This window comes from Strix uralensis, chromosome 2, assembly GCF_047716275.1.
Source record: "Strix uralensis isolate ZFMK-TIS-50842 chromosome 2, bStrUra1, whole genome shotgun sequence".
In the NCBI taxonomy this organism is placed as follows: domain Eukaryota; kingdom Metazoa; phylum Chordata; class Aves; order Strigiformes; family Strigidae; genus Strix; species Strix uralensis.
The window spans coordinates 19,288,404-19,314,861 of record NC_133973.1 but is presented as its reverse complement, the minus strand read 5'-3'; the positions used below and the strand labels follow the sequence as shown (position 1 = coordinate 19,314,861).

The 26,458-nt window shown below is 47.9% G+C and overlaps 1 protein-coding gene across 7 annotated transcripts in view; it reads right to left on the bottom strand.

The window, feature by feature from the left end:
• Positions 1 to 1,694: 1,694 nt before the first annotated feature.
• The window catches only part of ILDR2 (immunoglobulin like domain containing receptor 2), a 42,984-nt gene continuing 18,220 nt past the window's right edge, over positions 1,695 to 26,458 (bottom strand). For 4 of the 7 annotated variants that reach the window (XM_074857346.1, XM_074857379.1, XM_074857352.1 and 1 more), the window contains exons 4-10: positions 22,439 to 22,495; positions 17,294 to 17,440; positions 16,364 to 16,540; positions 11,067 to 11,183; positions 8,649 to 8,859; positions 7,052 to 7,742; positions 1,695 to 6,223 (exon numbers count right to left, since the gene is read on the bottom strand). In XM_074857346.1, the coding sequence (XP_074713447.1) occupies positions 6,188 to 6,223; positions 7,052 to 7,742; positions 8,649 to 8,859; positions 11,067 to 11,183; positions 16,364 to 16,540; positions 17,294 to 17,440; positions 22,439 to 22,495 (1,436 nt within the window). In that variant the 3' untranslated portion in view covers positions 1,695 to 6,187. The remainder of the gene's footprint in view (positions 6,224 to 7,051; positions 7,743 to 8,648; positions 8,860 to 11,066; positions 11,184 to 16,363; positions 16,541 to 17,293; positions 17,441 to 22,438; positions 22,496 to 26,458) is intronic. The other 3 variants (XM_074857350.1, XM_074857363.1, XM_074857372.1) reach the window with 3 other exon arrangements.

Below are 26,458 nucleotides of genomic sequence, written 5' to 3'. Positions count from 1 at the left end.
TGGGAATAGCCAAGGAAAGCAGAGGGGTCAAGCATGACAAATGACAGGCAGAAAGGGAGAGGAGGGGAAGGTCTTTCCTGGCAAAGGCCCCCGTGCAGGCGGGGATGAATGTCAGAAAAGCAATTATAAAGGTCATAAGAGAATTCAGATGGGAATCATGGCAGATTCATTCCTTTAGAATTAGCTGACTTTATTCTTAAGATTTTTCTGTTACTAATGCTGGTAATCCAGCTGGCATTTTTAAGATCATATCAAAATGATAGCCGTCCCGCCACATTACATAATGGATCTCTTTTCTGATCTTCAAGGCAACAGGAAAGGGGCTTTAGGAGCCCCAAGTGGCAACGAGGGTGGTTTCACTGTTACAGCTGTTGTAGCAAGCCCCTGTGGCCAGTATAGCCCGATGGAGATGCTGTACCACAGATTTCCAGAGTCACAGGGTCAGACCTGCAGCACCTGGCTTACACCAAAGGTGTCTGCTCCTGAAGCCAGTCAAGAAATGAGCTAAAGCCCCTTTAGCTTCTGTTTCCACATGTTCCAAACCCCATACTTAGTGACATAGAAATCATGTGGGTCCTCACCCACATCTTTGTGTGAAAGCTCTCTGTTCTCTGGAGAAAAAGGAAGATGGCTCTAAGCAGTTTCTCAGCAAAACGATCATTAAAATTATTTTCAGAATAGCCCAGGCAGGATAAACACTGAGGTGTTTATGTACCTGTTGCAGTTTGTGGCAAGGTTTGACTTCTAAAATGTTTTGCAGTTGCTCCTTCTCAGGGATCTGTGTTTGTACAGCCCAGGGGTTGTCCTGCAACTCTTCAGAGAAGCAGCTTTGGAAGGGACCTTGGTTCAAAAGAGACCTGGTCCTCTTCGAGTATATGGAGAGTTAGCAGTTACTTTGCTCAAGACAACCTGGAACTGTAGGAGCAGGCTGGCAACTTGACCAAGCAAAGCTCTTTGTGCAATGTCAGATCACGCTGTTACCAGGGGAAGCTGGTCACAGCCCAGTGGTGGCATCCATGGGTGGTTAACTCTCCTGAGACTCCCTGGAAAAAATGCTGCGAGAACGCCCCTTCTCTCCTCCCTGCAAAAGGCCAGTTCCATTTTACAATGCCCAATACTTGCTTTGCTACTCTCTCCCACAAACTTCTCTGGCCAGTTTTAGGTAACTCTGGAGAGGATTAGCATGTAAACGTCTCTGGGGATTGCAAAACCCTTTGTCTTCTCTGATATTGCCCGCCTAGAGGGGGCTTGTTGGAAAAGGTCAGAAAGGCAGCGTAACTGCTGATCCATGGGCAGCAGGTCCCCAGAGGCACAAGCCAGAATGAAATCCACAATTTGGTGAGCTACGGCAAGGCCCAGAGCAGGAGCTGGGACCCCCCGGGGAAACCCGGCACACACAGCTGCCAACGCGGGCTGCAGGGAAGGCGAGGTGGGCCTGGGCCAGGCTGCTGATGGGATGCTTACAGTGCCGGTGCCCTGTGTTACATGCCAGCACAAAGACCGGAGTAATTCTGGCTGGCTGGCTCTCTCAGGTGATATATGTTGGAGCTTCTCAAAATTTTTAAGTATTCATAGTGCTAGTTTTGTTGATTTTTCCATTTCAGTGGAAATGGAGTGGTCTGAGGATATTCACACTGAAGCCACCCAGCAGAATTTTTACAATGTACTTTAAAGGACTCATGGGGTTGTTGAGAAGTCATTACCACTGGTATTTATTTTCCCATTCCATTATGTCAAAACTTTTTTCAGTAGCCCAGATCACATTTTTGACAGCAAAGCCAACAGCCAAATTTACCGCTGATGCTTCATCCTGCTGTTGCTCTAAGGGTGGTTTTTTTTTTTTCAGAGGATTCACTCATCATTTCAGTTGTCTTCTTCACAAGTCACTGTTGTGATGCTTCATTTTAAGGCCACAAAATCATCCATGTCCTTGACATGACCCAGACATCCATATCCTGTATGAAAAGGTTTTTAATTTTATGCCAGTGATAAAAATTTATCACTGGAAAATTTGTAATTTGAGACCCTGTGATACCCAGGCTTGTTATTTTCCAGTGCCAGCATTCTGCAGGTGTTCTGAAAGATGGTGCAGACACAAACCATTACTCCTTTTCTGAAACAAGAGGCTCCTCTCAGCCTCTCCGTCAGCCTCTGGCCCCCTGCCCTCCTCTGCTGCAAGAGGGAGGGGTCGTTAGGGTTGTGTAGCTATAGAGATGGAAGCCTGGCTCTACAGCACCCCCCACTTTTTGATTTGGTCCTTTTGGAGTTGTTGCAGACACATTTCTAATGGGAAGAATTAAGATGGCCTGAGGACAGACACTACCAGTAACTGAAAATTCCTTCAGATTTTTACAGGGTGATGCTAAAATTTTAGAGCAAGGTGGAGCCAACTGATAGGTGCTGCCCAGATCTGACTTCAGGGAATTAAGCCCTGCTCTTTTTTTGAGGGTGAAATTTTTATCATCTGGTAAAACTCAAGTCATAAAATCTTCAATACTCTTCCAGGTACTTGGATTCAAAAGAAATGTTGGTCAGTTCTTATGAACAGTTGTTTCTACAATTAAAATAGCTTTACAATTGAAATAGTTTTCTTAAAGAGAAACAGCTTGCAACTACTTATTTATAAGCTAAATAGATACATAAATGGCAACTTCTTACACATAGTGTACAAATGCCCCAAAGTACCAGCATCGAGCAAACAAAACGGATTCAAATAAATGAGGGGAACGCTTGTATTTTTTATACACACAACTCATTCCTGAGGGCTTGATCAAATAAACTACAGTGACTGAGATAAGGGACAGACATAACTGAAATAAGGAGATTGTGATGCTCTGGCTTTTGGTATGATTTAAAAGATACAGGTATTCAGAGACTGTTAAATCACTGGTTTAGCCCCTTTCTGACATAGTCATTGTTGCAGATGCACTTTCAAATTTCCACGTAAAATGTTTCCTGGGTTTGCTGGATGTCTCATGGAAAAGACAGCAGGCTTGAAATTCATGGCATCGGGGCCCCCAAGGTTTTCAGACTAACAAAACATCAACATTTCTTGCTGCTAGTATCATCATATGTCAGGGATGAAATGTTTAATTTCAAATAGCATGTAGTGTAGCTCTGTAGCCTTCTCAAGGCCATGGAGACCTCAGATGGCAACCACCTGCCTACCTCTTGTTAACTGTGCTGCAGTTTTCCTAGGAAGATACATTAAAGATGAGAAAAGATGAAAATACTTAAAATTTAGTCTCTCCAGCCATAATACAAGTGCATGTAGTTGGCATGTAGCTGGCAAAGTAGTTGCTAAGCCACTCTCCCTGTTTGAAGAGTCGCAGTGGTCAGGCAGTTGGGCCCCCAGTGACTGATAAAAGGGAAACATCACATCCATTTTTTAAAAGTGTAAAAAGGACACCCCTAGGAACTACTGACCAGTCAGCCTCACCTCCTTGCCCAGCAAGATGATGGAACAGATCCTTCTAGAAGCTCTGTCAAGGCACATGGATGTCAGGGGGGCAATCAGAGACAGCCAGCAGGGCTCCACAAAGGGCAAAGCGTGCCCATCTAGAGGCCTTCTGCAATGGAGTGACTGTGTTGGTGGAGAAGGGGAAAAGCAACTGATGTCATCTGCCTTGACTTCTGCAAGGCCTTTGACACAGTCGCACACAACACCCTTGTCACTAAGTTGGGGAGATACGGGTTTGACGGCTGGGCTATTCGATGGATAAGGAATCGGCTGGATGGCTGCATCCAAAGAGTTGCAGTCAGTGGCTCAGGGTCCAAATGGAGACGAGTAAAAGTGATGTCCCTCGAGGGTCTGTATCAAGACTGGTACTGTTCAGTATGTTCATTAATGGCACAGGCAGTGGGACTGAGTGCACCCTCAGCAAGGTTGTGGGCACCACCAAGCTGAGTGGTGCCGTTGATTTGCTGGAGGGCAGGGATGCCATCCAGAGGGACCCTGACAGGCTTGAGGAGCGGGCCCATGTGAACTTCAGGAGGTTCAACAAGGCCAAGTGCAAGGTCCTACACCTGGGTTGGGGCAATCCCCAGTATCAGTACAGGTTGGGGGATGAAACACCTCCCCTGTGAGGAAAGGCTGAGAGAGCTGGGGTTGTTCAGTCTGGAGAAGAGAAGGCTCCTGGGAGACCTTATAGCGGCCTTTCCAATACTTAGAGGGGGGCTTATAGGAAAGATGGAGAGAGACTTTTTACCAGGGGTAATGGTTTTGAACTAAAAGAGGAAAAATTTAAATTAGATACAAGAAAGAAATTTTTTCTGATGAGGGTGGTGAGACACTGGCACAGGTTGCCCAGAGAAGCTGTGGCTGCCCCCCCCCCCCCGGCAGTGTTCAAGGCCAGGTTGGACGGGGCTTTGAGCAACCTGGTCTAGTGGAAGGTGTCCCTACCTGTGGCATGGGGGTTGGAACTAGGTGATCCTTAAGGTCCCTTCCAGCCCAAACCACTCTCATTCTGTGATTGTATGCCCCTACAGGCTAATCCTTCTCTGACCAAGAAGACCCAGGACTGGCATTTCCAAAACTACAGTCATCGCTGGAGGAGCATGGGAGCAGAAGCAAGCCATCCCTTCAACAATTCCCCTTCTAGCATGAAAACTGCACCGTCATGGCATCTATGGAGATTATTCATCCTCTCCCCTGACCATTCCTGGTGAACTGATCTGGCAAAGAGTAATACAAAAATGGATCTATCATCTTTATGGAGAACCGCACTGATGTTAATAAATCTCGTGTTCAGAACAGTATTGCCAGAGTGAGCACCTGAGGCCAGACAGCTCCCCACATTTCCAGAGTAACAACAGAGACGGCACTTCAGAGGCTGACAGTGTCCATAACACAAGAGGGCACTAAGTTGTTTCTAGACATAATAAGGATCAAGACACTGGACCTTAAAATGTTCCCATCATCTTCCTTCACATTATGATTATCACAGCTAAAAACTAAAGAAATGACTGCATTATACCCTATGAAAACCAGAATGTCAGGCTTCCAAATGGTGTGAAGCACTCCCTTCTAAATTCAGCTGTTCCTGAGACAACAGCCACTAAAACCATGTCACAACTGAGGTGAATAAAATGGTTGTAAGTGTAAAAGGTGTCCATCCACGGTGTTCATTCTTTTCCCACTGCTGTTAGGGCTCTCTCCAGTGTCTGGGAACAATGACCAGGAAGGATTAACACCAGTACCACAGAATGAAGATCTGCAGCTGCTCTCTAAGACTTTCCCCTTTTTGCTTCTTTGAAACAAAAAGGCCACTCACTATGCAGAGATGGCTGGTGGTGCTGGGAGCAGAGCGCCAGCAAGGCTAGAGCACTGCTTATGAGATGGCAGAGTAGATATTCCTACGTGAAGCTCTACATGGTCATAAGCTCAGCTGCAAGGAAATGCAACTGTTATCAAAACAAATCACAGTTGGGGATGGGGGAAAAACACATCATGCTCTCATCACGATAGAAGCTACTTTGATCCACTTTCAAAACAATACATCAATCTCACCTGCAACTCTCATCACACAATGAACAGAACTAAATATATAGAAAAACCAGTCCATAATTGTCTCTCTCTGTTCAGCCCTTGCCAAAGTAACACCTCATCAGTCCTCTTCTATAGTGTCTTAAAGGATGTAGATTTTCTTTCACGATTTAGGGCCCGATCAGCTGTAGGCAGACAGCAGCTATAAGAACAAGGCCTCCTCCCAGCATAGGGATGATACAGAAAAGGCTCAAACTATAAGCATGGAGACAATTTTGATCCAAACAGAAAACTGAGGAGACAGAGAGAGCAGGAGGAATGCACACAAGCCTCTCTCTGCACATGAGACAGGGCAAGAGGCACAAAGGCAGCCTCACATATAGTCCAGGGCTGCAGGGACAGTAGGGACGTGGCTGCCTTCCAGCACAGAATGGACGGCACTGGAAAACAGGGTGCCAAAGGCAGCCCTGGCCTCGTTTTCCTGGCAGCCTCCCAGAGCCTCTTGAGATCGAGTGCTGTTCACGGGAGTCTGTCTCTTACAAAAGCCTCTGCTCCCCCAATGAAACAAACAACGGAAACAGAGTCCATGGCTGATGGCTGCGAAGGTTCACAGAGGCTTGTCTTGCTTGTTGCTCTGTATCTTTTTGACTGCAAGTCACCTCATGGTATCCAGCCCATCAACATGGCATGTCCACAACAACTTCAAACCACAAGGGACATCCTCGTTGGAAAATCGTTCTGAGAAGAAAGAGAGAAGATTAAGGTCAACAGGAAAGCACCCATGGAACAGACAGATGGACATAGCTTTGACAGAGACATAACCGAACAGCAACAGCTTTGTCTACTCACACCCCTTTCCTCTCTCACACATGTCACTTAAGCTCAGGCCTAACAGCCAAGCTGCTCTAGTGACAGTCTCTCTCACGGAGCCGACTTCAGCCAGCTCCTCTTCCTCAGCAGCCATGAGCTCATCAGTCCTCACAAGCCCGGACTGTGGCAGGATGTTCTGCACTTGCTGGTACTCACTGTGAGGAATGCCTTTGGCATCCATGGCCCCTACACATGCCCGTGGGCACGTGCCCACAGCAGTCTGCCATCCCACCCCTTTCAGAAAGAGGAGGTCTCTTACACCATACCTTGCTACCAGCCCTGTCCCAGCCCAGAACAGAGCCTCTCAACCCTGACTTCAGAAAGATCAAGGCCAAAGCAATGCGCTGTGATTTCTGTAAGCCTGGATAAGTTCCCTTCCCTACCAGGATCCTCCTAAACCCTACGTAAACTCCCACTTCCTTGGATCACCAGGTCACAGATGCCAAAAACATCCCTCACCTCCCCAGTCCCAGGCCCATCTGGCTCTCCCCCCATCATGAAGTCCTGTGTAGGAGCTGTTTCCCTTTCTGACCTCCTACACCCACAGTGACTCCTCTGATCTGGGGTTCCCCACACTCGGACTCCAGGCTCTACCCTCCTGGAGAGCCCCCTTGCCCGTAAACTCTGGTTCGTAACCCCTGCCTGGTGGCTCCCCACTCAGCCTATTTGGATCAGGAGCACCAGACATGGCCTCACTGTTTTCTTGGGGTCCTTTTTCCTCTTCTTGTCAGAGGCGTTGAGGTAGGCCTGCTCCCTGGCCCTGTACGAAGGGCCTCGGCTCAGCTCCCTCTCGCTGTAGGGGGGCAGGGTGTCCTCCCCTTCCTCCTGCTGAGGCGGTGGTGGCGGCTGCTGCGGCTGCTGCTGCGACTTCTCGGCTTTGTAGGTAGAGGGTGGTGACCAGGCATAGTATGTTCCCCCTCCTCTCTGGCTGGGCTGCGAGCTCAGCTTTGACGGGGTTTCACAAGGGTCACTACTCTCATCGTAGCTCCGGGATTTCCTCTCCAAGACGCTGCTGAGGTAGGAGTGATCGTATTTCTGGCTCCCTCCGGGCGTCCGGCTCACCAGCCTGGGCAGGTGCTTCTCCTCATGGGCTCGTCTCCGGGGTGGGCTGTACGACCAGCCCCGATCCGAGTCCGTCAGCGGCTCTCGGTTCCCTCTGCTACGCTTGGTGTAGTACTCCTCCATGGAGCTGTCCTGGTGGGGCAGCCCGCCGCTGCGGCCGCCATGCGACTCTGACCGCTCGAAACGCCGAGTTTCCTGGCTGTCGGCCCGCCGGGTCCGCTGGCTGTAGGACTCTGCAAAGGCTGCCAGCTCGTCCATAGAGACGGCCGGCACTCCCACAGAGAAACTCTTACGGGACAGCATCTCGGACTTGGATCTCTGCTGGCTGGAGGAGGGAAGAGGTAGTGTTAGAGGGCAGGATTCACCTGTGCTCATCCCCTCGGCTGCCTTCACAGACAGTGGAGGGAAACAGGCACTCCTGGGGCATGACTCATCTGTTTTCATCATCTTCTGTAAGAAGAGATGTATCACATCCTCAAAATATCTGCTTCTCACAGCTTAGTGTGGATAGCTCGGCCTCTACATGTCTAACATTACCACAGAGTATTATTAATTAACCTCAGCGTGCACCTCCCTCGTCCTCCAGTATGCAGGGCTGGACTTGCTTCTCCTTGGCCCCAGAGCCTGGAGGTGCTTTCTTGCTGGGAAAACCCAAGAGCCTGGCTACAGAAGCTCACAGCAGGGCAATTCTGAAGCAGGTTTAAAGACAGAGAGCTGGCACAACAGCCCAGTACTGAGGGAAGGAAATCCCTGCCACTGCCTTCAGGAGACTGGGCTGCTGGTATGTGAGGGAAAGCCGCAGTATCTCTCTTCTAGGCACCACAGTGCCAGTCCTTTAGGCCTGGAGTACAGGTCTCGCTGCACCAAAGCACCAGGGTGTGACTCCTAATCAAATGCACCAGGACTGGGAAGTGCTGGAGAGATCAGGTACAAATCTCAGGAGAGCACTTGGAGAAGGGTGGCTTGGCTTCCTACTGATCTCAGTTTTACATCCCACCTGGAACGGGGCTGGTACCTAGCTTTGCCCAGCTGGGGCAGGCTTGTGGGAATCAGATTCATTCCAACCTGAGCTAATAACATCTCCAGATTTCATGTTTTTCTCTAACCTCTCTGTCCTGCTAAGCAGAACCAGAGCAGCAGGAAATGGAGAAGAGCTACCAGTCCATCTGTCCCTTCCCTTTTCTTTACCACTTTGCCAGATACAGCTGCCTCCCGACACAGCGCCCCTCACCTGTGCCGGAAACTGTCCCGCTCATCTCTGTAATCAGAGACAGCCTGTGATCTTGACGTGCTGCCCCCACCAATCACTCCTGCCCAGTATTCAGGATCACCATCCAGGTCCTCCGCAGGAGGCAGAGGTTTCCTTCGTGCCTGGCGGTACGGCTGCCGGAAGTTCATGTCCTCTTCATGCAAAGAGCTGAGTTCAGAGATGGTGTTGTTATCTGCAGGGCAGGTTGCACAAGACAAATACGATAAGCATCACCTGATAGCATGTGTGAGAAGGGAAGACAGGAAGGCTGTGCTGAGCCCAGCTGCAGCCTTTTCAGAAAGAAGTTGCGCTGCCCTCTGTTAGAGAAAAAAAAAAAAATGCAATCCAAGGCCCTTCTCCAAACCCTTGATCGATCCTGCCCAAGACTACTGGGGCTCAGTTTGGATGCAGAGCTGCTGTTAGACCTACAGGTCTTCTGAACTGGTAGCTGGGATATTCTAAGGGTATTGCAAACGCCATCAGATGCCCGTGTTCCAGATAATGGAGTTCAGCCTTTGTGCAGAAATCATCCCTCAGCCCTGTTTCAGTAACACATGTGAGCTCTCCACCCTCATGAGGTGGGCATCGAGCTTGGTGGAAGATCACCACAGCAGTTGTGCCACCTCCTCCCTTCCTGGTGTGAGACAGGCTGGCTCTGGATTTGGCCTGACTTGCCCAGCTAAAACAAAACCAACCCCCTCAAAAAAAAAGATTAAGAAAAAAGTAAGAGACTGTCTGAATCACCGTCAGTCTCTACCCTGTCAAGCACATTGACATCTGGAGGCCTAACATACCAATCTGGAGAGGTCTTTTTATAGTAAATCTTGTGGGTGGGGAAGACAGTGTGCTCAGCAATGACTGTTTTAGAAGTATATATAATTTGTTAGTTATGCCTAATCTGTACAGAGCTTTGATGTAGTGTCATTCCCTAAAGCTTTTACCTTCATTGATTTGCAGGATCTCACGCGTCTGTTTTAAATGAGCCTCTACCAGTGCCTAACGTGGGTTAGCGCTGCGCAGGCCGGGTGCTGCCCGGAGGAAGCGAGCCCTCAGCCTGCTGCTCTGCAGGCTGTCTGGAGGACAAAGAGCAGCACTGCAGGCCCTCCTCATGCACACACCTTGTCCTGCCGCTGCACCTCTGCCTCCCAACGTGGAAAGATCCTCGCTTGGGTTTGTATTCTGACATCCATTAAGTGCAGTCTCAGCCTTTATTTAGGAAAATCAAGCTTGCAAGAGGCTATGGGAAGACAGTGAGGAGTTCCACACAAGCTCAGTTCTGAGTTTGCATCATGTCCCTATTTACCACCCTCCTCCCCTTCACCTGCAGTTGCCCGACTGCCAAGCCGTCAGAAGCTGGTGAAGGGTCTGGAGCACAGGTCTTATGAGGAGCGGCTGAGGGAACTGGGGTTGTTTAGTCTGGAGAAGAGGAGGCTGAGGGGAGACCTTATTGCTCTCTACAACTACCTGAAAGGAGGTTGTAGCAAGGTGGGTGTCAGTCTCTTTCTCCCAAATAACAAGTGATAGGATGAGAGGGAATGGCCTCAAGTTGCGCCAGAAGTTTTAGATTGGATATTAGGGAAGATTTCTTCACGGTAAGGGTTATCAAGCATTGGAACAGGCTGCCCAAGGAAGTGGCTGAGTCACCAGCCCTGGAGGTCTTTAAAAGGCATGTAGATGTGGTGCTTAGGGGTTTAGGGGTGGAATTGGCAGTGTTAGGTTAACAGTTGGACTTGATGATCTTAAAGGTCTTTTCCAACCTAAATGATTCTACGATACTATGATTCTATACTGATGCGTGTACCACCTCTGATCTTATGTTGACCAGTGCCACAAAATCTGATGGCTTCTTGAGTCTTTCTTGTAGTCCCTGCTCCTTCTGCAGGGCAACAGTCACTCTAAACTACCTTTCTGCATCCTTCAAACCACACTGTGATCATTGCAGCCCGCAAAACACACTTTCAATAAAATCATCCCTCTCCTATTTTGCCATGCTGGAAATTTACAGGCACCACACTGTAAAGACATACAGGAATTGTGATGACAATATCCCAGCTATTATCACACCAAGGGCTGTAGAAGGCATGAGTATGGACTTGGCTTTTCAGATGCCGATGATCCAAGTGTTTAATTATCCAAGTGGACAATTTTCATGATCATCTGAGTATCCCTCACCTTCTTGGTTCTAATTAGGGATTATTAGATAAGCAGCAGATCCTCAAAATCAGAACATACCTGAAATGCCTAAAATCTAGACTTTATGTGCCCCCAAGTACCATATCCTGGACATCATATCCTAGAGGCTGGCTCTTAAGGCGAAGCCAGTGAACTTTTAACTATGAATTTACAGTCTTTTTCAGGTCAGTGAAAAAAAAAAAAAATCAAACCATGTTTGTTTCTCACATCGTTCTCGCATCCTCCTAGCTGGGTCAAACTGAGCCAGTTCTTTCTCCACATAGTACAGCACCTTCATGGAGTCCCTCTCCTTGTCAGTCTGGATCCTGTACCCTTTGCGCACTGCTAGGGAGAGAAGAAAACACATTTAAGTTCAAGGAGACTTTGCGACAATATTGCTTATAGTTGAGGTCACATCTGCAGGCAGGTAGGCTGCATCTTCCAAAACAGAGTGAGTCAGTCCTTGCTTCGGAAGAAATTTGTCTATAATGTGGGATGTGAAGTTGTGAGCAGCTGCGTCATTTATAAAGTTTGCAGTAACAGCAAAAATGGTTTGGAAATGCCCAATCTGTACAACCAAATACATCAAGTGGTGTCATCACCACAGAGTGATTCCACCTCCCACAAAGGATGGCAGAGAGAAAAGTAGCACTCGTTTCCCCTTCCTCAGCACTACAGAAAGGATTTGTCATGGTATGAGAGAAGCAGTCCCAGAAGATCAGGCTTCCTCTATGCAGGCGGGGCCGTAAGCTCCCCGTCTGCAGGGGAAGCAGGTGGCTGAGCATTTGGGAGCTGTCACTCTGCAGGACCACTCCACCCTCCCATCCCTATGAATTCTGCTCACACAGGTTGAAGAGCATGTGGTAGGAGAAGCTCCAGAGAATACAGAAGGAAACACAGGAAGTCCCACAAAGCACATCACACTGCTTTGAGATTTATACCAAATCCAATGATGGGGCCAATCAGGTCACTGGGTAACTGCGAAACGACCTGCTCGGGTGTTCTTTACACGCTCTGTTTTACAGAAAAGGTATGTCTCACACATACATTAAGTGCTTGACTCCTGGATTATTTCATTTGCAGGGGAAGTATGGACAGCTTTTTTGGCTTTTCCATATTCCCGTGTGTAGAGAAACAGGCCCTACATGCCTGGAGCCAGAGCAGCTCTAACTCTGGCAGGCTGGCTCCATGCACACTTTATCTCCTAACCCTACAAGCAGCCTGACTTCCTCAAGGCAGGTCTATAGGCAGCAAGCAGAGAACTCCACCTATCAGGACTTTGAGGAAAATATGACTTTTATAGCAGATTATTTAAGAAAGGTCTCAGTCTGAGGCTATTTCAACACTGACAGAAACAGAGGTCTAAGTACAAAAGAGGACCACAACCCGCAAATTCAGCCTCATTAGAGAACTGTCATGAGGACAATTCACGTAACACTACAAAATGGAACTTGTCTGCCTTGCAAGGGGTTAGTATGTTCCCTTGTGTGAATACTGCAGTGTGGCATGAGTGCTCCTCTTGTGGCACGATTTAAATACTTGGACGGTGGTTTTGAGCCAACCTGTTCTGTTTTATCCCACAGCCCGATACACATCAAGCTACTGACATATGGGTTTGGTAGTACGTTGCATAGTATATGCACTGCGTGGGCTGAACAAGGACTTGGCAGAGGTATTCTTAGGCACCTTCTGTCCTAGAGTGCTATGCATGTGTCTGTGCACTATTAAATAACCATGCTCTGCTTCAGAAATGGCTGTGCCATAGAAATGGGTAGAATGATTCCTGTAATAATCCTGCAAATTGCTTCAGGACGGAAGGGCTTTACTGTGGGTTTTGACTGTGCACATGTAAGGTAAGTAACTACATCCTGAAGTACTACTGTGTGTATCTGTACTTGGGAAAGGTATTAGATGCTAAAACATAGTATAGGTCTATCAGGATCCTGCTTTCAATGTGTCTCCAGATAGTTTAGCTGACAGCAGTCTGGACTTTCGCTGTGTTTTATTATCCCCACAAATGTGTGCACAATGACGGCAAGTGCACAGTGATTTACGGAACACAAGGAGCCCTGCCTCTGCCTTCCCGAGTGGAAGGCCATCATGTCTCTTGAAGGGAGGTTGCTGCTGTGAGGGGGGCTGGACTGACTGGCCTCAGAAGCGATGACTCCTGCTGCACTGCGCAAGCAACAGCAAGGCAAGTTCTCCACTTCACCTCACCATCGTGGCTGACCTCTGTCTGATACCTTGCCAGGAAAGAGGCCTCTCGCTATTCTTTCTTCTAATGTGTCTACTAGGAGCTCAGCTAAGCTGCCACCTCATTTATACACAGACCAGCAAACAACCTATCAGCTGGAAATGACTCTGACCTACTAATAACCTTTGGGGAACTTGAACAGGCAGCTTCCGGACTCCCCAGAGTCTCCCCAGTCTTCCCAGAGCCACTACTCACGCTGAGGCTGTGCCAAATATCTATTTGGGCAACATCTATAGCTCCTGGAACTGATGGAGAATTAGCTAGGCTTCATGCTAGCTTCATGCTCGACTTGCTATTGCAGCTGTGTATCAAAAGGCAAATGAATTTCTTGGTTAATTCTGTAAGCATTAGAAATTAACTTTGGATTTAAATCTGCAAAGATGACAGTGAACAGCTCATAAGAACTATTTTCCATTAGAGATGAAGCATATTTTGTCTCTACATTTATTTATTAAATACTTCTTGCAATGATACTGAATGTTCAACTTACTACATCTCTTTATTATTCCTTCATGTGAGAACCACAGATATTATTGCTTCCTCCTCACACCCTTCTTCATCTGTAAATTGCCATAACCCTTTAATAAGGTCTGAATATTTTTAGACCCATCTTAATTATAAGGGAATAAAGATACAGAGACATTAACCACTTGTCCAGAACCATACACTGAAGTCAAAGGGAGTGGAACATTCTTCCCCGTTAGACCATTTTTTCTTCTCCTGAACAGTTCATAAATTTCTAATGTTTAATTTGCGTTTAACTAGACACTTTTTTTAATCTTCTGTGGGTGGAACCAAGTCAGCCAAAACCGTAAGCTGTTTCTGCTCCCCAGAAAGGACAGCACTACTGTTTTTTCAGACAAGTGTGGTTAGGAAGTAAATGATGTCTCATCCTTATACACTTTCCATATTAAAGGTCTGGAGTCCAGCTCTCAGATCAAAAGCTTCCCTGTGTGCATGGTTTAAAGAATCTATGCAAGAGTCTCCAGGTAACCACTGCATTTAAAATAGACAGAGTATACATCCTAACTTCTGTGTTGCCAACACTTCTAAATAAAAGAGCTGAAAGTTTGTGGTTTTTTCCCCTATTCAGCTCTAAGTTTAGGATGCAGTTCCTAGGCTTCACTGTCACATGGCTTTTATGTAACCCTAGACAAATTTTCTAAATATCATGCCCGAGTTTGCTCACTAGATCACCTCACAGGGGTCATTTATGAGCACAGAAACTATCTAGGGCAAAGGCTATCCTTTTTAGCCTGGCAGCCAGGACTACAGAATCCTCCAGTCTCTGTCCCCCAGTGCTTCTGATCCCATTTGTTAAAATAAACTTGACAGAAAGGTTGAAGTCTCAAAGATACCAAGTTTCAGATCAGACCTACTACAACGGCTGCGTGGAGGACACAGAGACCATAATTAGTGCTCCTTCTGAGAAAAGCACTTTATAATAAGCATTACCTGTTTTGTTTAGCTTGCTGTCTGGCCTACCAGCAAATAAGTAGCTTGGAACAGCCACATAATGTTTTCTCTTCTACAGCCTGTAATTAGGGGATATTCTGGCATTGTGGAGGACCTTAAGAGAAACGGAACAGGGGGCATGGTATCACCCTTCCTCAGCTCCACAGTTCAAGGAACACCTTGAACAACAGGTGCATGATCTAAGGGTTTGTCCGTAATATTGCAAAAAAAATTAATTAAAAATAAGAAAAGCTTAAGAACCTCTATTCTCTTGCCACAGCAGTTAAAACTCTGTAATAATGGTTTTATTTGCCATACATAGTATTTCCTGTCAAGTCCTGAGTTGAGGGATTAAGTCCCACCAGCTGATTTGGATCATATAATAAATGCATCTTTCTGCGTAATGAACATGGGATGCTAAGAGCCGTTCCATTTGGTTACCAAACACATCCACAGTTCTTCATTCTGCATTTGTGCTCTGCTAGTAACGTACAGCAAAGACAAGACTGGGGTTGTGATCTGACTCTTAAAAAATCCCTGGAGTTCCCGTGGCCAACACCACACTCTGCATGCACTAACATTTTTCACAGGAGAAAAAAACCTAAGCACTGGGCTGTCATTCATCATTTTCTGACAAAGGTTTTTGAATTGGATACATTCTGCTTCGGATCAGTGATTGATTTATTTCCTATTTCAAAATGCTCCATTGCAGAGCTCTGTTTTGATTTCAGTGGGGAAAAAAAGGTATGATTGTTGAAGGAAAATAATTTTTGTAATTCCAGAAAGGTTAATATACTGACTGGGGCAGCGGAAGGACGTGTAGTGTCATTCCAAAAGCTTAATTACTTGCTTATGCTACTTGATCTTGTCTTTTTGGAAGTGTCTTATCAACACACTGTCATGAACAAATTTAACAATTGATAATTAGCGTGGTGCTTTGAAATCAGACATGTGGCTGGATCAATGGCAACCATACTGTGTCAGTATGGTGACTCTACGTTGGCGAGAGTCACTTCTGCTGCAGCGTGTTTGAATTCAGACAGCCACTCTGATCCTGAAATGCTAGCATGTGGCTAAATAGCTGCCCTCTTTTTCCTTGATGGCAGCTTCCTTTGCAGCAGGAGAAGTGACCCTCACCAAGATAGAGTCATCTTCCTGATACTCTATGTCTGACATTGATCCACAAGTCCTTTCTAGTTAGAAGCCTTTTATCACTCCCATTTCACAAATGCAAAGGCTGAACATAAAAAAGTGACCTACTGACTTCTGTAAGATAGGGGGGAGGGGGCCCAGCCCCAAATGCTCTTGGGCAGCAACACTGAGGGAGAATGTCCCTGTGCCCAAAATGCCATGGGGACAGTAAAACATGCTGCAGCAAAAAACTGCTGCCAGAGGGCAAGCAGTGCCCTACAGAGGGTAGGAAGAACAGTTTACCAAGAGAGAGCAGCTTGCAAGGCGTCAGCTCTAAGGGGAAAATGGCCACCGCCTCTGCTTCTCTGAAATCATCTTCATCCTTCCGTCCTCCGCAAGTAAACGTTTGCAGCAGTAATGAGAGGGGTCCGGGGCATGAACTTGGCCTCCCATTCCCTGTTGACCTAATTAGGCACCCACAAACTGACACTGTGCTGATGGCACTAGAAAAGTTGGACCCTGTGGCCCTAAGGGATGCAAATGTCACTGTCAGAGCCAGGATTAAAATGCAGTTTTCTCTGGGTTTCTTCTGTTCATACCACTCTATCAGTGACAATCATTCCTCCCTTTCCCAGCCCTGCTCCTAGTAAAAGGACTGAAGGTTGTGCCTGGCACTGCAAATTACCATTTTGGCTTCCTCCGCTGGAGTCACTTGGGGCTAAGGGAGGGGGGTGCGACTTATCCATCAGCACCGCAGGAGAGGGGACACCAGCTACAGGAACACTGGGTATGTAGTACGGACCGGGCATGGTAGAGACTGCGGGAGGGTAGCCAGCTTTTGCTGCCTTGCCGGCTACATACACTGGAAAAGAAAAAGAACAGCAGTCAGCATCACACCAGCCTCCCACGGACCCACATGGCACGTGGCCGAAACCTGCACATCACCAACACTGGTGACAACACACAGGAGACAACTGGACAAATGAAAGGACAAGGACCAATCTGAATTTCTCTAAGCATCAAAGGGCACTGAGGGGAATCTGAGAAGTGAGAAGTGCACATGGCGGGTCAGAAGAGCACTGCAAGATGCCCAGCAACCGAAGGACATTCAGCATGTTACAGCCGGCATTTCCACTGCTGTGATTTAGTGGCAGTTTGGCTTTAAAAACAACGGATGACTCAAGTAGCAGGGATGAGGCTCATCAAAGTTGACAGTCTGCCTGAGCCTGACCAGGAACCTTGCTGGGCTGCGATGATTTTGCACTGTTGTAGAGGGCAGCTGCTTTGCATTGCCAGGAACAAACCTCCCAGGATGCTCTTAGCTCTGACCCACAACATTCACTGACACAACAACAACTCTGGAAGGGGAGCATGACACTTTGAGGAGCAGGCACAGCTGCCAAGGCAGGGAGGGTTCGCGGAATTACATTTGTAATTAACTTTGAGCGCTCAACCATTGAGCAATAGGTCATATGCTTCACCCCCTAAGAACTAGTTCTTAGTCAAGCAAAGTGCTCAGGGCAAAGGAAGCAATATGAGCAGATTCTCCTCCTGTTCTGCCAGGGAGCAGAAGTGTGTGAGAAGATTTGCGCCAGGCTTGGACAGGGTCACTCACGCGCCCGGGGACAGCAGCAGGACTCAGGACAGCAGGGGCAGCGGACGTAACAGCAGCAGCTGTGTGGGCAGCACTGGCACCAGCAGATCCCAACCAGGAGGAAGAACAGGAACGCCCCCAGGATCACCAGGCCCACAAAGACCCACTCTGGAAAATAAGGGGAGAAAGGGAGATACTTACAGGACTGCAATCACTGTGGAAGGGAACATCAGCAACATCCTCCCAGGAGAGAGCACAGGGGCAAAACAGATAGGTGAATAACAGAAGTGGACTTCCTGCGGGTCTAGGACTACGTCCCCCTCTGTGTTGAAGCAGAAATGGCACATGACAGTGAGAAATGGAGCTGCAGAAACGCGGTCCCTTCTTGCGATGTCTCTGGCTGGCCGACAGGCAAGCTGCACAGAGGTGGGAGCTCTGGTCTCCCAGCACAGAAACCCTTCACCCCACACCAGACCTGTACGAATGCTGCAGGACACGCTCCATTAGCATTTGGATCTCATCAAAGACTCATTCTTCCTGGCCATGTTCAAGCCCTGCTTGTGTGTTTGTTCCCTACCCACATTCTAGTTTTAATGGGACAAACGATGGTGAAAAGCACGCTAAAAATAGCCCAGTAAATGAGCCAGGCCTGCCCCTTCGCAACTAGGCCCACGCATGCAATTATTCTTTTGAATGTGCCGAACGAACATCCTATTCAGGCGCTGCAGGCCAGCCAGGGAACCTAACAACCACTTTTTTTTTTAATCCCGCTGAAGCCTCACATGATGTCTGCCGGGCCCTGAAAGGGAGTGGCTGAAAACACCCTACAAGTGAAAGCACAGAAGAGCTGCTCCACAAAAACCAGGATGGGGTTTGAATGGGAAGGGGAGTGAGAAAAAGTTTCTCAAACTTTGCTGCTGGGAAATCTGCAGTGGCAGCAGCTGTGGTGGATGTAGGTGCCCAGCCCACCCTGCAGGGGCAGGTCCCAGTTCTGCATCTGGCCACCTTGCAAACTACAGGGGATTGTGTGCACAGGGCCACACCTACTGCCACATGGGGATTCCCTGGATTAAGGAAATGGTCAGTGAACACATCCGGACCTGCACATGGGTCGAGGCAATCCCAAGCACAATACAGGCTGGGCAATGAGTGGATTGAGAGCAGCCCTGAGGAGAAGGACTTGGGGGTGTTGGTGGATGGAAAACTGACTATGAGCCAGCAATATGTGCTCACAGCCCAGAAAGGCAACCACATCCTGGGCTGCATCAAGAGCAGTGTGGCCAGCAGGGCGAGGGAGGGGAATTTCCCCTCTCTAATCCTCTCTTGTGAGACCCCACCTGCAGTGCTGTGTCCAGCTCTGGGGCCCCCAACACCAGAAGGACATGGAGCTGCTCGTGTGAGTCCAGAGGAGGCCACAAAGATGATCAGGGGGCTGGAGCACCTCCCCTGTGAGAACAGGCTGAGAGAGTTGGGGTTGTTCAGCCTGGAGAAGAGAAGGCTCTGGGGAGACCTTATAGCGGCCTTCCAGTACTTAAAGGGGGCTACAGGAAAGGTGGGGAGGGACTCTTGATCAGGGAGTGTAGGGATAGGATGAGGGGTAACGGTTTTAAACTGAAAGAGGGTCGATTTAGATTAGAGATAAGGAAGAAATTCTTTCCTGTGAGGGTGGTGAGACACTGGCACAGGTTGCCCAGAGAAGCTGTGGCTGCCCCCTCCCTGGCAGTGTTCAAGGCCAGGTTGGACGGGGCTTTGAGCAACCTGGTCTAGTGGAAGGTGTCCCTGCCCGTGGCAGGGGGGTTGGAACTAGAGGATCTTTAAGGTCCCTTCCAGCCCAAACCATTCTATGATTCTATGAAATATCAAGATTCTGAATGTATAGGAGACTTGAAGTTGGTTTTACATCAGAGAGATGCTCCAACCTATCTAGAAGTCAGACTGCAGGTAAGGAGACTCCAGGTGTACCCAGGCGGTTATTCAACCACCTTAGAAAGACAGTAAGAAAGCAATGAAAAAAAAGCAGTAGACCACTGTTTCCAAACAGAAATCCAGTGATCACTAAGGGGTCTCCTGGTACATTATTATTTAAGATCAAGAAGTATTGATACAAGGATTGCAATGTGAGTACAGAATCACACTGGAAAACTAATGCATCTCTCACCTGCATTGCTAAGCTGAAAAGTCAAGGAAAAACATTCCACTCTGAACAATCAAAACAGAAGTTTTTTCTAGTTCTTAATACAATGCAAAACTAAGAAGTGTCATTTTTGATTCATCCACATCATTCTATTTGTACAAAAGAAATTCTTCGCTTTGTTGCAGTTTTCCTTAAGTCTTTTACAAACAATTCTCTTTTTTAAATGCCATTTTTAATCTACAACTTAAAATTTCCTTTAAGAAATGTCAGTGAAAGATCTGGCATTTACAAATCAAAACACTTCATTTCAGAAGTGTCAAGTGAAATGTTTTATATTTTTTGAACATTTTATTTCTTTTTTGGCTGAAACAGATGAATTTCATTTAAATTTGCAGATAATTTTGGTCCTTGTGGAGTAATTTATTTTTTTTTGTGAAGTTACTATATGCTGAGAAAAATTCAGCTAATGAATAAGGAAATGTCTGGAGGGAAGCATTCATGAATGAAAAAGTAAGAGCTGAGAGGAGATTACTGATACAGTTCCTCAAGTGCCAGTTCTACAAGCTATCTTGTTTAATATTTTCATGAATGACCTTGTCACAGAAAATAGGAATGTGTTAATGTATCCTGAGGGTAAGAGGCAGGGAAGCATTGTTACTAAAGATGAAGACTGGGATATGTTATAGAAAGGGCTAGTTGTCCTTGGGCCTACAATAAGAAACATGAAATGCAGCAATATACTGAATTTCAAGGTATTCAGCAATACTTTCAAGGTCACATGTTCAAAGATTAAAAACAACTTCTGTTTTGAACAGGACTTCATTAGTTGAAAAGAACCGAAAACCAAGAGAAATGATCCAGTATACTATTCCGTCCTAGGACATCTGTGACCACTTAAGCAATACAGCCACAAAAATGGCAAATGTAATCTTATGCCCAATAGAGGAGGAATTTCTAGGAGCGTTAAGGAAATATTAATGCCATCATACAAGGTCTCCATATAACTTCATCTGAAGTTACTGATGTTACACAGCTCTGGTCATCTCTGTACAAGAAAAGATGAATTCAGGTTGAAGCTGAAGCAAAGCAGGGATTTGAGGGGATGGAGGGACTCAAAAGCCTGCCTTGCAGCAGGAGAGGTGAAGCTTGCTGCATTAGTCTATTAAAAAGCACATCAAAAAAAGCGATCCAATGGGAGAGAGAAAGGCCAAACCCAGCCTTCTCTCAGGATAGCAAGCAGCATAGCGAGCCAGACTATCCTTTCCCGTCCTTCCTAATCTATGCCAATCCAAGCAGGGCAACAGCTCAGGGGCTTTTTCTTTTGTCATGTTCTCATCTTGCTCTCTATGACCATCACTGACTGACACAGAGAAGGCGGTGAAATAGTATCGCATGACAGAAGTGCCCAGCCACAGCTATGCAATGAAGCTCAGGTGTCAGATCTCCAGAGCTATTAGTGAACAGTTCACAACTACTCCATAAAGGATAAAAGCCTGGTAGAGGAAAAAACCAAACAGCAAGTCCATTTTAAGTGTATCTGTGGTCTCTCTGAAAACGTTCTAGGAGTACAAAAGGAGGTCAGGTTAGTATGTCCATTGCACATTGCAAGATACTCACTCAGCACTGGGAGAGGATGTTTGAAATCAGTGTCCCACTCACAGGGACCTATGAATCAGGAAGAATTTTACTTCATGGGAAGTTAGACCATTTGCTTCTCTGATGAGGTTAAGAAAACAGCAAAAGAGCCCGCTAGCTTCTCCTTTATGCACAAAACTGGGATTCAACCAGTTCCAGATAGAAGTGTGTAACCCTGAGATTCAAATGACTACCAAGCTGAAATGCTGTGTCCCCTCACTGCCTGGAAACTACTGTTCTGTTCTTGCAGGAGCACCTGCTTTTTTTTATTCAGGTAACAGCCAATGCTAACAGCTGTAATGGGGTTTGCCGCTGCCTTTTACACTTTCTTGTTGCTTATACCCATGCAGTGGGGGTACCAGAAAGCTACCTAGCCAACACACAAGAACTTTATACCCAGTCAATAAAATTGTAAATAGTGGGGAAAAAGAAGTGTTAGGCAACAGAGAATCAACCTCTGTCTATGCTGAAAAGACCAATCCCTCTCCTGCCATGCTGAACTTCCTTGGAGCTCTGGGTTACACTGGAAGCGGGGGAGTGTCTGTCTTCTCTCCGTTTGCATCTCTGGGACAGACTTGAAAATAACTTCACACATTTATGTGGAGTTGCATTTTTGCACAAACGTGTGAAAGAAACACTGCTTGGGCACCGTCAGGGGATGATCAGATGACTCAAGGGCTAAATGTTCTCACAGCTTTTCCCTTTCAAGGACAATCTGTTGCACAGTCTCTGTTTCCTCTGCAAGGAGTGCCAGAACTGGTGGCTCTCATTAGTTTGGCTATAGCAAGGGATTTATCATGGGCACAGAGCTCTCATGTCTGGTCCAACCACCTGGTGTTACCTAGATAACACCCTGGCCACGCAGCACAAGAGGGGCTGTGCCACTGATGGGTTGCTAACCAGTGCTCTGTTTCTAGACCTCCTGTACTACCATCTGTGGTGATGGCTATAATGGTACCCGCAGGACAGGGTCTGGGCAGAGGAAGTTCCTGCTGCACAAGAGCAGCTGACGTACAAAGCCATAGGGGCACACAAGGCTGTCGAGTTCTCGCAGGCTGGAGCAGTGTTACCTTTGTGCTAGCAGGGGGAGAACAGAGAGCTTGACATAAAACCTCCCCTGAACAGCGCTGGCATTTCTGCCCTCACACGGATTCTGGCATGGCATCAATCATCTCTGTACGTTGGCTCCCAGCATGGCCATTCCTCCCCCAAGCCCCAGCATCAGCGCTCTCAGATCTCAACCCAACACACTTCTCCAGTAAGCGATAGGCTTTTCTCTTTTCATACCCAGATAAAACACACATACGAGTGAAACGTACACCACAGAGATGCTGCAGAAGGATAAACAGACAAGATGACAGAGGACTGGGTGATTGAAAGGTGAAATGACTGAATACCTGGCATAATCTCCACAGCAAAACTGGGCAAGAGATCAGCAAGCAGCCCTGTCCTGCCTAGAAAAGACAGAAGGAGGAGAACAAGGAGAGAGGTTACTGCAAGAAAAACACACTCCCCAGCCCCTGCTTTAGGCTCCAGTCCCCTTCCTCATCAGCCCACTTGCACTGTTAAGTGAATTCCTATCAACCATAGATGTCATCCTGCTCGATGTCTGGTGTCTGCCTCTGCACTTCTGCCATTTCTGTGTCCTTGCATTTTATCTTTATCAGCAGAGCTGGGGGGAAAGAATCTGGAACAGAGCTTCTCCGATCTAGGCACAAAATGACAAGAAGAGGGAGGTCCCCTTAGCGTGGTTACACGGTAACATCTTTCTGGAGTTATGTTCTACACATGCAGAAAGCTCCTGGAAATGCACAACAGCCCTCAAACAGAAGGATTTAGTTTACTTTAAAAATGTACTGATGTAGTTTGGATGGATGCAAAACATCTTTAACCCAAGGCCCTTGACAAGTCAGGCACATGCATCCAACACCCGTGGGTGATGCTCTCCGTGTGGGGCTCTGCAATTGCAAAGACAGCCCCAGGAAAGGAGTCTTGAAGCATGACTGTGAGTACGTGCTACTTATTTCAAGATGCACGAGCAACTTGGTGAGGTTGTGTGATATAAGGCCATCTCTCAAGCGAAGCAAACCAACCAGGGAAGGATTCGTGTAGAAATCTGTGGAATCACTTTGCAAAATTAAAAAAAAAAAAGCAAGTCAACTTCTAATTTATAACTGAATACAAACAAAATCCAAGCCCAAGGCAGCTTGGTACCTATTTGTTTTGGCACTGAATGTCTGGGATATTTCTAACACACAGCAAACATCCTGCACAGTGTTCAGCTATAATTTACACACACCTGTGCATCGCAGAACTGCCCTATGTGCAGCTGTGCTGCATACTCTTTCATGTAGCACCAGGATCATGCTAGGTGTTTTAAAGACATGCACAAGGTAGGAGAGCTGCACTCTGAAGAGAGACATACATTGTGAATATAACATAAGCAGCTACAGGTAAGCCAGTGCAAAAGGGGTAGAAAGCTACCTTTAACCTCCCCACATGCCCTTGAGGTCCTGCACTAAGCAGCACTCAGGCACAATGATGAACTGGATCCCAAGTTCCTTGGCCTCTAGTCTGTCCTTGAAGAGTGTTATAATGAAACTCCCACTGTGCGTTTTTTCTCAGTGCTTCAGCAGAGGTTCTGTAGAGATCAAAAATCCACAAGGATGCCTGCTGGAGCCACAATAAACATACTCTGAATGCAGGCAGTGCTTTGCAACCAGTTGCAACTCATCAAAGCTGTCTAGTACTCACAGTAACGCCATCGTGATGAGGTGCTCCTGAAGCCTTAGCAAAAGATACAACGCTGATCCTTCAGATAATTTACTACTTTGAAGGGGGACTCTTGCCATCAGTCTACTGCAACATTTTCATCTACATATACAAAGAGTTTCATGACATTCTTAGCAGTCCATTTTCTGAAAGGATCAAGTGTCCAAACTGCTCACAGCTAGCTTGTTATGGGAAAGTGCTCACGTACGCTTTCTGCTCACAAGATACAGGTACACGAGATACAACATATGTGTGGCTTAAGTCTTCGGTGCCACAAGTGGGCTCCAAATACATGCAACAAATGTATGCTTTCTGTCACAGTATGCTAGATTTACATTACATTCCACGTGCATATTAAATATATTCCTTATTTTCCCAGCATGCACAAAAAAATATGCAATTCTTCCATAGGTCTCTGCATGTGTATGTGAACAATGTACACGTTGAACCACATGCACGCAGAATATACGGGCAGACACAGGCATGCAGCTTGCCTCTCGTGTTATCATCTCCGCACAAGCTCACGTGGAGCCCTAGTCTGAGAGCAGACACCAATGGACAAACAGCTGGAGGTACAGAGCTAATCTAGGGCTGGGATTTGTGGTACCAGAGGTAAGGGAGTGACTCCTATAAAGAGCAGAAGCTCCATCTCTTGAGTCCAAATAGGCACCTGCTTTATTTTGAACCTACTCACAGAGCCCTGATCCCTGCTAGTGCTGGGTCTTATGGCATCAGGAGGCACCACATGTCCAAGGAGGAAGAAGCATCCCTCAGAAATAACTGCTTGAGAACTTGGTAACTCGTTACAAAGACAGCTGAAACAGTTCCTCTGAGCTACCTACGAGCAGTCAAGTATTTCCCTGCTTGTGCAGCCTCACGGCTCTGTTGAGTATCTGCTTGGGGAATTTGCTTCCCCTGCCCTGCCAGCGAGCCCCGGGGGCCCCAGAGCCACCAGTGGGGAATGCACAAAGCCCGGGAGGACCAAGGCAGCAGTGAACCCGACCCCAGCTCAGCCTGAACTCTGCCGCCTTGACTAGCCCAGCTGACAGCCAGCAAGCACAAAGCCCGCCTCTGGACTGCTGTGCCCCCCGCAGCTTTCAGCGCACCCCAGCTCTCCCCCCTCCCTGTCCTGGGCCGAATTAATTCACTGATAACTCTTCTCCACACCCTGTGCTTCCCCCTGCGGGAGAAGCCAACAGGAGGGGGCTGCCCGCCGCCACGGCTGCCTCACGGTTGCCACGGCAACGGGAGGCTCCCGCCACTGCCCCTCATTGAAGGCGACTCTCCTCCGGCTGCCAGCAACAAGTGGAGCACAAGCTCCTGCCAGCCGGGGGGTGCAGGGACAGGACGGCTCAGGGGAAGCGAGGGCCGCCGCTGACTCTCGCCTGCCTGGCCTGTGCAAGCCTGGCCCGGGCCTGGGCACACCCCAAAGCCAGGTGGTACCCGGCGGAGGGGGCCCGGGGTGTCACGCAGTGCCCGAACCTGTGGCAGAGGGCAGGGTTTCAGTGAGCCAGGCTGCCTTTTGGACCCACGGCTGAAACGCCAGCCGGGAGGCAGCCACAGCACCCATGGCTGGTGCCCTCCCAGCTCTCTATGCCCAGGCTGCTCCTGCCATGGGCATTAAGCTCACCTCACTTCTCTCGGTTTTTAAGGAAACCTTAAGGTGGAGGGCTGGGGCTAGATAGCAATCGGTGGGGAGAAAACAATTTTGTAAAACATCCTGCCAAGAGACCATGTGGCCACATCACCTCTGCATGGCGGCTCTGCCTGCCTGAGAAAGAGGACGGCAGGCGCTCCAAGACACTGCTGCTGGGCACGGCTGCCAAGTCGCAGCTCTGTGCCCCCACCCGCCAGGGCTACCTGTCCTCTGTGCAAGCTCTCACCCAGCAAGACACCCCAGGGGAAAGAGGGAAGAGACGATGGCCGCATTTACCAGGGTTGTTCCAGGCGGCTCTGTTGAAGCTAGGAACTTGTCCTCGTTCCAGCACGGATCTGGGACACACTCCCGTCTCTATTCCCACCGTGTGGCTGCGGGGCTTTACCCACCCGCAGCGGCCTCTCGCCGGGCACCCCGCAGGGCCCAGGCCCCAGCCAGCCTCGAAGCCTGCGAGCCCCCAGTCTGCACTGGCAGAGTGCAGGAGGAGGAATGGGAGAGGAAAAGCTGAGGGGGTGCAGAGCGGCTCCGGAAGGTGCAGAGATACAGAAGAGATGAGCGAGGACAGGAGTTAATACACAGGAGGTAGGCGGGTGACAGAGCGAGAGAGCAAAAAGCAGCAGATCTGGGAGGACCTGGAGTCAAGCAGACAATTAGCAGACAGTCTGCAGAGAAGAGACACAAAAATAATTAGGGTAAGTGGTGCAGCTGAAAAGAAATGATGACATGAATAAAGCAGGCGCAGGTGCAGTCAGGAACATGGCAATTGGGTAAATACGGGAACATGGTAAATACTGGCAATTGCATAAATGTGATAAATATTGGGTAAATATGGAGATAACTGTTGAATTGGTTTCCCTGTTGAGGGCTGCCTCCGCAGCACTACCCGCAGCAGTGGGATCATGGGAGGCAGCAGCTACAGAGGAAACTATTTCTTCCTCAGTGGCAGAAAAATTTGCCAAGCTGTGCCACACCAAGAGGCCTCTGGCAT